The 13,038-nt window shown below is 41.8% G+C and overlaps 1 protein-coding gene across 4 annotated transcripts in view; it reads left to right on the top strand.

Moving 5' to 3' along the window:
* Window positions 1–13,038, top strand: part of AKAP6 (A-kinase anchoring protein 6) — a 432,373-nt gene that overhangs the window by 134,323 nt on the left and 285,012 nt on the right. Inside the window, exon 1 of one of the 4 annotated variants that reach the window (XM_060262491.1) lies at window positions 2,643–2,710. The exons of the other annotated variants lie outside the window; for them this stretch is intronic. Within the exon in view, the coding sequence (XP_060118474.1) occupies window positions 2,678–2,710 (33 nt within the window). The 5' untranslated portion in view covers window positions 2,643–2,677. Of the gene's footprint in view, window positions 1–2,642; window positions 2,711–13,038 lie in introns of those variants that run through there. 4 annotated transcript variants of the gene reach the window in all.

The raw sequence follows: 13,038 nt of genomic DNA, 5'->3' as shown, positions 1-13,038 counted from the left end.
TTGAGGCTCTTTAGCTTGGAGAAACATTGACTGCGGGGTGACATGATAGAGGTTTCCAAGATTATGCATGGGATAGAGAAGATGGAGAAATAAGTACTTTTTTCCCTTTCTCACAATACGAAAACTCGTGGGCATTCAATGAAATAGCTGAGCAGTCAGGTTAGAACGGATAAAAGGAAGTACTTCTTCACCCAAAGGGTAATTAACACATGGGATTCACTGCCACAGGAAGTGGTGATAGCTACAAGCATAGACAGCTTCAAGAGGGGATTGGATAAACATATGGAACAGAGGTCCATCAGTGACTTCTAGCCACATCGTATTGTTGGAACTCTCTGGGGCAGTGATGCTCTGTATTCTCGGTGCTTGAGCGGGGGGTACAGTGGGAGGGCTTCTAGCCCCACTGGTGGACCTCCTGATGGCACTTGGGGTTTTTTGGCCACTGTGTGACACAGAATGTTGGGCTGAATGGGCCATTGGCCTGATCCAACATGGTTTCTCTTACGTTGTTAACTATGAAGAAACCAGGAGCAAGGATAACAAGTTCTAGAAAAAGATCAATCACAGTATCCTTTCCAGCAATTTCAGAGAACCTATAAATAAACTTCCTCCTTTCACTTTCTATCCTCATCCCTGCTGAATGATGTTTCACCTTTCAACTCAGCAGTGGCACAGCTGGAATTCAGCCTTGAGTAAAGTGATCTGATATAATGAAGTGAGAAGCCCTCTTCACAAGTTACAGTAACTTCACAAGTTATAGTATAATCTGAGTACAGGGTATGCTTACTAGTTCTTTATACATATGTTGAATAAGTCTTGTGCAGCATTCAAAGCTCATACAGCTGAATTCATGGTTGAATTGCCATATTTATCTAGAAACTAGTCCCCAGTTTCATTTGTAAAGTAAATGTGCATTGCCATTATGCCTTCCTTACAAACAGAAGTATGCATGTACATGCAGGTTGCACACACATTCACTGTCACATGCAAACAGAAAAAAAAATCAGCTTTTTTTATCCTTGCAGCACTTATAGGGTTGCCAAGTCCAATTCAAGAAATATCTTGGGACTTTGGGGGTGGAGCCAGGAGACTTTGGGGGTGGAGCCAGGAGACATTGGAGGCAGAGCCAGGAACAAGGGTGTGACAAGCATAATTGAACTCCAAGGGAGTTCTGGTCATCACATTTAAAGGGACAGCACACCTTTTAAAATGTCTTCCTTTCATAGGAAATAATGAAGGATAGGGGCACCTTCTTTCGGGGCTCATAGAATTGGACCCCCTGGTCCAATCATTTTGAAACTTGGGGGGGGTACTTTGGGGAGAGGCACTAGATACTATACTGAATATTTGGTGCATCTGCCTCAAAAAACAACTCCCCCAGAGCCCCCGAAACCTCCAGATCAATTCCCCATTATACCTTATGAGAATCGATCTCCACATAGGGAATAATGAAGTGCTCAGCAGATGTTCCTCCCCTCTTCCCCCCCCCCCCCCGTTTTCTGGCGACTCTGAAGTGAGGGATTGGCCTCTCTACTCACAAGTTGTAGCCAACTTCTTCCAAGTAACACAGACACCCCATCCCAAGAGGAAGCCTTTGCAATCAGAGACTGGAGCCTCCGGAGGGGAAAAAAATCACATGGTGGCTTTCGGGGCGGGGCTTTCCCCCGCCGGCCAGCTGGCTGGGGGCGGGAAAGAGTCTGGGAGAGTGGAAGAACCCCCGCTGGGACCTGGGGATTGGCAAGCCTAAGCACTTATGACATGACAAATGTCATCTACAAGTATCTTTCCTTCTACAAAACTATTAAAAGGTTAGGATCCCTGTCCCTTATTGGGTCTGATCTCTGAAATTAAGGACAGTACTATATACCCATAAGTCAATACTGATTAGCAGTGTCTATTTAATATTTATTTGGTACTTTCTGAGTCACTGCAATAGGGAAGCTGAAACTACTATTAATAAACTTTTCCATTCTTATGATCTATTGTGTCCTGAAAATTGGACAATGTCTAATTTTAACGTACTGGAGAACGACTAATTTTAACTTTCTAAATCTTTCTTATTACTGTACATTTTAAAGAGATGCAGTCAAATTATGTGTAAGTTTGTGAGAAGTTTCAGTGATTTCTTAGGATTTATTCCAGGGTGTTTAGGATTGCAACTTAAATCATTTGGAGGTGAGAATAGAAAAAGAGAGAAATAAGGGTGGTTTTGTGCCCATAAATATATTAAAATTCAAAACTTCTATTGGCTTTGTACTGTAACCAAGTGACCAACTTATATTAGATTCCCTTTTGCCATCTTGGTCACAGCTAACATTCTACTGGAACTTATGTCAGTGACTAAAATAACTCAACTAATTTCAAGCGGCAAGTGTCTTAGTGAGTTGCCAGTCAGAGAACTGTATGAGTAAGAATACTGTAGCTCAGAATCTCCAGGACAAGGGAAATAGGCCTAAACCTAATTTCAAGAATAGCACAGCTCTGATGCAGCTTTTAAAAACATAGTTTGGTCCTGTTAAACGTTTGTTCCTTGCAATGCAAAATGCAAAAGCCCAACAACTGAAAATGGATCTGACTGCAAGTTGCTTGGATTTTATATCACTACGTTGTTACTAACTCAAAGCAACTGGTTTGACTGAAAAGGGGGAGAAGAGGGGGCTGTTAATCTGCCAAATGGATGAATGAAAACCATCATTTCAAAACAATCAAGGTAGGACATGCTCTGGTGGGAAATAATGAACAAAACATGGGCTTGGGAGGAAGGCCTGGGAAAGTGTGATTTTAAACCCAAGTTCCTGCAGATTCATTTGTGACTGCATCTCTTCTTCAAGGGGTCATATTTCATGGCTGTGAACATTTGGAACAAGGCTCTTATTAATTTGCATGCTGAATGTTCAGTCAGGGAAGACTAGATGCTTAAATATTGCCTATTTAGACTATCTTGTTGAAGGCAGACTTCATTTTTCTGATGTAATATCTGGTATGTCAGACTTTTGTGATAAGCTTTTGATCGTTACCAAAAAGGTTTAGCACTTTTTTTTAAAAAAAACCCTATCCTTTATGTAAGTGAAAAATAATACACATTCTGTAGGAAGGGCTGAGACAGTGCCACTGTTCTATTTATAGTTCATAATATGATTAAGCATAGATGTTAGAGCATAGTTTATTACATTACTTTGACTGAAAACTTTAGCTGGTATTGTAAAGTATCATATTTAATATGTCTTAACAAACCTTTGGTAAAAAGAATAGGACATGTAATTCTATGAAAAAGTATCTTTATGGTCACATCCAGTCTACATCTATATTAATCAAATGACTGTCCAATTGGAGCAACTATTGGATCAGAAATTTAAAATATTGTTGTTAATACTAATAATAGCCCAGATTGAGGCTAATTGAGGAAGCTATGTTCCATCAGTTTTCACTCTTATTTTATCTTGGAATGAGACATGTGAAGGTTATTCTTTGTATAATCTCTTGTATGTTATCATTTATTCTGTTCATTATAGCTTCTGTAGCTCCCCCTTTTCCTGTAGCTGTTATCTCCACATATTTACTCTTCACAATTTGGGTAGGGCAGTATTTTTACTGTTTGCCTGAGAATTCTTCATGGCTTCAGTTAAATACAGAATCAAGAGTGCAATCTTAAGCACACATACTTGGGAGTAATTTTAATAGCAGTCAGTGGACATTCTAAATACATATGGGTAGAATCTGTGTAAAGTGGTTTAGATGGGGATGGAAAACAATCCCAGATTTTGGGAGGTAGGAGAAGAGAAACTATTTGCTGACTCAGCTTGTTTTTTCATATGATTTGGAATGAGAGTTGCCAGCCCCTGGTGGAGATGGGACCCCCTGCTGCCAGGCCCCACCACCAATCAACAAGGCCCAGTCAAAATTGCAGTAATATGTCTATCACTTCTGACATGACCAGGAGGTGATGTCATCATGTTGGTAATGTCAGGGCAATGTTCTGGTATTTGAGCAAAAACTCTATGGTAGAAGCCAAATTTACTATTGAGTTTTTGCCCAAATACCAGAGCATCTCCCTGACACAGCTGTGTGATGATGTTGCTTATGGATCACATGGGCACATCACTGCAATGCTGGCTGGGGCTCCCTTCCGGTCCTGTTGAGGCCCCTCCCCATTCCCTGCCAGTTATGCGAAGGGACTTGGCAACCCTGTTTGCAATTGAAGAGTGAACTAAATGTTCAGTTATGCAATATTTACAGTGTGATCCTAGGCAGAGTTATATCCTTACATGTCAGTGAAGTCAGTGAGCTTAGAAGGGTGTAACTCTGTTTAGGATATCACTGCTAGTAGTCAGACACCATTCCCCACACATTCTTTGCATATTGAGGAAGGGATGAACTTTCCTTCTGAGATGAAGACAGTTCCACAACTGCCTTGTTATAAGTTGGTTTGATGCAATCTTCGCTCTGTATACATTCAAGGAATGGGGTGAGGGGCAGGAGGAGACAATTTTGTATCCTGCTTTAGGACCCAAAAATTCTTGCTATGCCTCTGACAGAACAGGTTTTTCGCTTCTTAATGTTGTAAGATGAAAGAAGAATGGTGTAGGTCCAGAAGAATCCTAATTTGGAGATATTAAAGTGCATCTGAGATTTTAAAGAGATATAATGATCTGGGAATTTATCATGATCCTCATATTAGTAAAGTTTCCAGCTCTAGGCTGTGAAATACCTGGAGATTTTGGTGGTGGAGCCTGAGAAGGGCAAGGTTGGGGAGGGGAGGGACTTCAATGGGGTATATTTCTCTAGAGTCCACCTTCCAAAGTGGCCATTTTTTCAAGGTGAATTGGCCTCTATCACCTGGAGATCAGTTGTAATCCCAAGGAGATCTCCAGTCACCACCTGAAGTTTGGCAACCTTGCATATTAGCCTACCCTCCTGTGGAGATGTGCTTCAGAGGTCTTGATCTGAGTGATGTCACCTGCTGAAGATGTTTTAGTTGTGGAACTTCCAGGCCACTGCTGTTTGCTTGGTGGCAAGCTTGTTAATGGAAAATCATTGCTTTTATGGGTGTTTTGTGGATTCTGCTAGTTTTCCCTTGTTTCTGAGGGATGATGATGGTTGGTATGTAAAGGAAATTTCTAGCTCTGTTGTAATTTATTTAAAAATATTTGATGCTGATTTCTTCATCTTGTGCTTTGTCTTACATATACTTTTCTCCGGGATTTCTATAGTTTGGCTGGTTTTATGCCTGATTGTTCAGAAGCTACTTCAGGCTCAAAGCTAAGACTGCAAATATAAATATTTTAAATGAATAATAATAAAATAACAATAAGAATAAAAATAAAAATAAACTGATGCACTAAAAAGCTATAGAATAGTGTGTAATTAAATATGCTGAAGAAGATTCACTACACTTCCAAACTGATTCTTACTGACCTTGGCTGTTTTTTACATTAAATGTGTATTGTTTATTAGCTTGCTGTCTTGATCTCTGAGTAGGATTTTATTTTCTGTTTGTTACTTGAAACCTCATTATTTCAAGGGCCATAGTTGCCTCACCCGGAAATCTCTCTCATTCCACTAACTTGGCACGTTTCCTCCAGAGGCAGCTGACGTCCCGCTGAATTCCTGCCTTGTTCTATTGGATTTTATAGTGAAGGAAGATTTAGAAAAGGCGGCCTATCCAGTTGTTTGATGGTTCTCTTTTTGAACATAACAGCAGCATAAGATAACAGACACAACAGTAAACTATCTGAGGCAAACAGGGTGGTAACCCAAGAAAATGCCTTTTTGGTGATACCAAAACTATGGAATTCCCTGTGGAGATTCATCTGTACCCTCTAACTTTTGTTCTGCCACCATATAAATACTTTTGTGTGTATGACATTCCCTATACGTGTTTGTGTGTGGGAGGAAATGTATATGTTTGTGTATGTATGTGTGTGTGTGTTGTTTTGTAAAGTTAATGTTTAATGTCTTTTAATTGTCTGCTGCCTTGAGGGCCCTAATTGGATTAAAGTTGGGATAAACATGTTTTAAATAAATAAACTGTGGCGTAGTTGTTCAAACAGTTTCTCCTCACAATTAGTTCCTGTTTTGACACCTTGTGCCTGAAAGTGTGTATGTGTGTGTGCTCTTTAGTAATTAATTATTTAGTAAATTGTTATCCCACCCTTGCTGCAAGGACCTCAGGGTTGCATACATGATGTATTGTATTGATATATTATTACTCATTTAATTTATGTATGTATTATTATCCAGCATCACAGACTTCCCTTATATTCCTGCCCATAACCCTACTGCTGATTACTAGGCATGCCTGGCATCCCTAAGTAAGGAGGTAATTTGAATATAAAACTTTATTCTGAATTCATATTTTAGTATAATTCAAAGAAAGTAATAATATTGGTTTTGACTTTCAGGTTCCATCTCTCAAATATGTGGAGAATTATTTTGTCATAATACAAATGTGCCTGTAAATGTTTACATGAAATCAATGGGAGTGGTCATTCAGAGATCTGGAGCAAAGTACCACTAGTATGTTGATGGTGTGCAGTTATTAGAGTTCCTCCTTTTCAGCAGAGTATGATGAGGCAGCAGATATCTTTAATGGGTGCCCAGTTGGGCAGTATAACTGTGCTTGGGATTGTACTGTAAAGGTTGTAATGAGCTGGGTAAGGGCCAGTTCTGAAGTGTTTTTCATCAGAAATAGCACTAAAGGAATTGTATTCAGTCTGTTCTAGATGGGGCTGCATCATCTCCAGTTAATGGGGTTTGCAGCTTGGAGGAACTGTTAGATATGTGTTTCTAAATGGATATTGATATATTGCCTTATGCTGCCCTGAGCCCTATTTCAGGGAAGGGTGGCTTGGAAATTGAATTTAATAACTAATAAATAATAATAAATATTGTTAGTGATGTGTGGCCCCCCATTTGTGGATGGCTAAATCCGTGAATTGGGGCAACATGGACACTAAGCAGATTTTTCAGCAAACTTGGGGGAACTTCTCAGGTTTGCAGAAAGATCTGAAATCAAAATTAAAATATATAGGGTGGTTTTAATACCCCCTAAAATACATTGGTTGTCTGCACACATGCAAGCAACACTCTTACCAGATCAAAACTGAGGCCAGTGGATGCTGACAACTGCTTTGGGTCCAGTCTTAGTGTCACAGGACAGCAGTGGTGGTGGAGGAGGTCGGGACAGAAGCTATGCTGGACCCAGCCACAGTGGAGAAGGATGCCTGCAGCTATGTCAGGCTGCAGCAGAGAAGGTTGCTAGCAGCTGCACTGCATCTGTCCACAGTGGATGAGGATGCCAGCAGCCATGCTGGGTCAGCCCTGGCAGAAACTGGCAGCTGCACCAGGCCCAGCTGCAGCAGAGAAGGATGCCGGGCTCAATAGTTGGTGTGGGGGATGGAGCCATACCATATTCTTCCCCCCAAAGTCTCCTCCCCCCCCCACAGCTGTAAGAAGGGAATCAGGTCTGGGTAAGCAATAGTGATGGAAGTATTCCTCCACCATGAGTATCGTGGATCACCATTTGTTTAAATCTGCTTTTGCCTGTAATAGAGATGTAAAGTAGATGATCACACCCTTCTGTTCCCCTCCACCTTAACCTCACATTACCAACTTTGGCATTAAGTGAGAGATCGTGGTGAGCCTTGCAAGATTCCATGGCAGATCAGGAATTCCTACCTAGTTGTCCCAAGTCCTACACTGCCATTCTCACCATTGTGTCACATTGGCTCGCAAATGTTTACAGTTCTTGCAGAATGAAAGAGCAAGGAAATCATAAGCTTATATGTTTCCCCTCTCTCCTATCATTAGTTATTTATTTTGACTAGTTATTTGCTGTTCTCTTATTTGCTCTTTGCAAATAGTCTTCCTGGAGCACCAGTTGGCACTGTTGTAGGAGGGAACACATAGTAGCATGTGACTGTGGAAGACAAATGTGAGAAAGAGGGCATCATGCCCAATGGCAGCAGCAGTCCCAAATGTATTAAATTATGCAAAGTTACAATGTAAAATTCAGTTATCTTTGTTTTCCAGTGTGATTTCCCCCCCATATGCACACTTTTATGCATCTTGTGTTCATTTTTACTGTTTTTCTTTCTTTCTTTCTTTTTTTTTTTTTAAAAAAGGCCATACATATTTGTGGTAGTTGTGCAATTTTGTGTTCACTACTCATGGGTTCAAGTGGAGATGGCTTCCTGGTCTGTCAATCAGGTTGCAGAACATTTGGAGAAAGGTTATGCATCCTGGAAGAGATCCAGGAAGAAGCAACTATAGCCCAGGGAGTGCCAGTGTTGTTTAAGCTTTCCAGAAAGAATTTCCAAATGGCTAAGATGAGCTGCCCAGAAAAAGTCAAGCACTTCAAGAAAGATTTCGATAGAAAATGTATGTAGTGATACTGATAGGGGACAGTGTGAATGTAAAACTTATTTCTGAGATTGTTATCAGCGCTCCAGTGGTTCAAATGGAAAGCTTAGGCTTTAATATATCACATCTCTGCTGCAATGCTACACTTCTGTTTCTTGACTAATACCTGCTGAATTTCTCAATCATGCCAGTCTGTATCTAACTATTCTGCTCAGCTGAGTATGCAGCTTTCTTTCTTCCCAGTCTTGAAGGTCTTCTGCTGGTAAAAAAGCTGCTTAAGTGCAGGGAGATTCCTTAATGGAGGAATGTTTCAAGCTTTGCTAAAGAGAATTCTAGGATACAGGCCATTGCATTTCATTTTTCTGAAGGAATTGATGTTTTTATTTCAATGATTTCAATTATAATATTGATAGCCAGGGCTTTTTTTGTAGAAAAAGCCCAGCAGGAACTCATTTGCATCTTAGACCACACCCCCTGACATCACCATTGTTTCACATGGGGCTCATTTGCATATTAGGCCACATACCCCTAGCGCCAAGCCAGCCGGAACTGCGTTCCTGTGCATTCCTGCTTTAAAAAAAATCTGCTGATAATAGCGATTATATAATTTGTTTATATGCACAGGTTAATAGGTTTCATTTAACAGGTTTCAATAGGTATGCACAACAATTTTATTGTGTAGTCATAACTGACAAAAGAGCTTGTGCAGGAAGTGGCCAACAGGCTTGAATAATAAAAGTCCTAATGCAAATTTTGTCTGCACCAGGAACTTGCAGTTTTTCTGCCTTCGTTCGTCAGCTCCGAAACATAATGGTAGCATAAGATAATACAGGGATTTTTTTTTTTTAGCAGGAACACACAGGAACGCAGTTCCAGCTGGCTTGGCATCAGGGGTGGGTGGCCTAATATGCAAATGAGTTCCTGCGGGGCTTTTTCTACAATAAAAGCCCTGAGGTAACATATGAGGTACCCAGTGTATGAAGTGTCATCCCTCAGGAGCAGTGTTCCCTCTAAGCTGAGTTAGCCTCCAGCTCACACATTTTTGTCTTAGCTCAAGAGGGAGGGCCCCAGAGCACACAAATGTATGCAGTAGCTCACAACTTTAATGCCAGTAGCTCACAAAGTAAATTTTTTGCCCACAAGACTCTGCACCTTAGAGGGAACATTGCTCAGGAGTATCATGAGGATTGTCTTAAGTAAACCAAGTATAACAAACAACAAAAGGAACCCCAGACCTACCAGAGTCCTTCAGAACTATAGGTAAAACATGGACTGAAAATAGTCCAGATTGTTAGTCTTTAAGGCAGGGGTGTTGAACTCATTTGTCATGAAGGCTGGACCTATTATAAATGAGACCTTGTTGGGCAGGCCATGTGTGTCATAAAATGTAATGCCCAGTAGTGGAGATGCAAACTTTATAAAGGACACACACACAATTAAAGATTTTTTAAAACTTAAAATAAAACATGCTTAAAACATTAGCACTCTTGCAATATTTTGTATATTTAACAGTCTCTGGTAACTGACACCTCTTGCTATGAAATATTGCATCAGAATCTGGAGATAATAGTTTCTGTGCTGTAGCAATCTTGAGTATGCTGTTTAGGTGTACATCTGTAAGTTGCAAACCTACTTTTGATTTATTGACATTCATTACAGAAATCTCATGGTCAATGCTCTGAGCCTAAGACTCAGAGAAAACGTGAAATGGATGGGCATTGTGAGCTTTTGTACATAGTTGCTTTATGTGCTGGTCAAGAATATGTGAAGGCACCATGGCACAGACTAAGGGCTGTGTCTTCCCCAAAACTATATGCTTCCCCAGAGAAATAACTACAACTCCCACAAGGCAGTGCAATAATAGAGGGACAGCAATGTATAGTGTGCAGTATCAGCCTACTATCTGGGAAATCTAAGTTCAAAATCCCAAACCAATCAAAGGAAATAAAAGAAAAATGTGAAATGTGAAAGAAAAATTAAAGGAAATGTGCTAGGTGAACTTGGTCTGGACACACACTCTCAGTCTAATCCATCTCACTGGCTTGTTGTTATTCCTCATCTAAATAGTTCACATAGCTTTCCTACTGAGAAAGATTGGATCATAAGGGTATGAATAAGTGAAAATGTGGAGGCAAACCCAGTCGCATCCAGGAGAGACCTGTCATAACAAACCGAACAATGAACTCTCTGTCTCTCTCTCTCTCTCTCTCTCTCTCTGAAGGCAAAAAGCTCATGCCCTGACTAAAACGTTGTTGGTCTTAAAGCTGCTTTGTATTTCTTCCTGTGATTGAGGGAGCTGGGTGAATTAAGGGGATGAGGAGAGAGACGAGCCTCAGCCGAAGTTAGGAAGAGAGGCTTGGCTTAGTAACTCTGCTGTGTGATTGAGAGAGCCTAGCAAAGCAAGCTTTCTTGCTCTGTAGCTCCTGTGTGATTGAGAGAACCTGGCAAAGCAAGCTGAGACACGGAAGGAGGCAAGAGAGGGAGAAGGAAGCAGATTACAGTGAATTGGCTGCAGGCCCGATAGAAGCCCTGTGGGGACTGGATTTGACCCACAGGCCGCATGTTTGATATCCCTGCTTTAAGTTGTGACTGGACTCTTAACTCCTTTTTACTGCTACTCGTCTTGACTGAGTGCCATCAAAACCACAACAAACCTGGTACTCTAGAAGTGATATAAAGCAAGAAATGGACTTCTGAATCTTCCATCCTGCCAAATTCTGCATCCCACACTGTGAATCCTACTTTAAAAGATAGTTGTGATGATTGTTGTCCTCATGCTTTGAACATTGAAACATGAAATGCTTTGAACATGGAAACTTTATGAACCTGAGGATCCAATTTTGATTGAAATATTTTTGTAGATACCCCCCAGGCTTCCCCTCCTCCCTTGCTAGCACATGCCACATGTCAGCCCAATAATATAGTGCATACACAAACAAGAGTGTGCCCTATGGTGGCTTCTTTCTTTTGTGTCCTTGAAGCAATACAACTATGTTTTAACAGCAAGTTTAAGAAACTGATGTTATTATGGTCATGTATAGACAAAGAAGACAGGTGATTCTGCAGGGTCACGACCTTGTTCGAAGTTCTAATCTATCTCCCCTTGAGTGGTAGAGATTTTGCTCCAGAAGCATTAAGACACTTCCTTAGTAATTAATAATTGCTGGATCAATACCAGCTGTACAATGGTGGAAAGCAGGGTTCCCAGACTATGTCTGGCAACCAGTGGAAGGGTTAGGGGCAGGGAAATGGGGAGCCATGATGTCAGCTTTACCACTACATCACTTTGGGGGGGGGGACCTGGAAGTAACATAGGGTAGCTCTAGGAATCCATAGAGTTTCCAGTGATTCCAAGAGCTTCCCTATGTCACTGCTGGGTTTTCCCCTGAAGTAGATTTGCCAGATGCCCCAGTAGAGGCAGAGGTCCTGCTTAGACTTGCCAATCCCCAGGTCCCAGCAGGGGTTCTTCCACTTTCCCAGGCTCCTTCCTGCCCCCAGTCAGCTGGCCGGCGGGGGGAAGCCCTGCCCCCAGAGGACCATGTGCCTTTGCACCTCTGGAGGCTTCAATCTCTGATTGAAAGGCTTCCTCTTGGGATGGTGTGTCTGTGTTACTTGGAAGAAGTTGGCAGGAACTCATGAGTAGAGAGGCCAATCCCTCACTTCAGAGTCGCCGGAAACAGGGTGAGGGGGAGCACTTCATTATTCCCTATGTGTAGATCGATTTTCATAAGGTATAATGGGGAATTGATCTGGAGGTTTTGGGGGCTCTGGGGGAGCTGCTCTTTGAGATAGATGCACCAAATTTTCAGTATAGTATCTAGCATCTCTCCCCAAAATACCCCCCAAGTTTCAAAACAATTGGACCAGGGGGTCCAACTCTATGAGCCCCAAAAGAAGGTGCCCCTATCCTTCATTATTTGCTATGGAAGGAAGACATCTAAAAAGGTGTGCTGTCCCTTTAAATGTGATGGCCAGAACGCCCTTGGAGTTCAGTTATGCTTGTCACACCCTTGTTCCTGGCTCCGCCCCAATGTCTCCTGGCTCCACCTCCAAAGTCCCCAGATATTTCTTGAATTGGACTTGGCAACCTTAGTCCTGCTGCCAGACCTTGCCCACAGCTGCTGATCAACTGCCTGGCAGGGAACTTACCAGAAAGAGGAAGGCCCAGGCCATGTTGCCAGCATCTGGGTGACTCTCTGGTCTATGGGCAAAAACTCTATGGCAGAAGCCAATTTTACCATAGAGATTTTGCCCAAATACCAGAGTGTCACAGCAACATCACAACTTGATGGTGTCACTTCCTATGTGATGATGGCCACATGGCCTGGGCCTTCCTCTTTCTCCTGGTAAGCACTCCCCATCCCCCACCAGTTGCCAGAAGGGACCTGGCAACTCTACCCTGAAGTGATGTGATATTTCTGCTCCCTCCTGCCACTGTGGCAGACGACTAGGGTTGCCAGCTGGAGGTCTCCTACCATTGCAGGAGGCCTGACTGCTCTAGTGGGAGTGGGTCTGAAAAAAGTTTCAGAGCTGCATGTAGAAATAGAAATAAGAACAGAAACAGAATAAGACCAGAGTTGCACAAAATCTGAATTGCCAGTGTTTGGCTAAAAACTGTGATCAACTGTTGGCTTCTGTGGATGCAGGGTAGTATTGCTCTGTCTGTATGCTGAAAGC

Source organism: Heteronotia binoei, chromosome 21, assembly GCF_032191835.1.
Source record: "Heteronotia binoei isolate CCM8104 ecotype False Entrance Well chromosome 21, APGP_CSIRO_Hbin_v1, whole genome shotgun sequence".
Taxonomy (NCBI): domain Eukaryota; kingdom Metazoa; phylum Chordata; class Lepidosauria; order Squamata; family Gekkonidae; genus Heteronotia; species Heteronotia binoei.
This window is presented reverse-complemented; position numbering and strand designations above follow the sequence as displayed.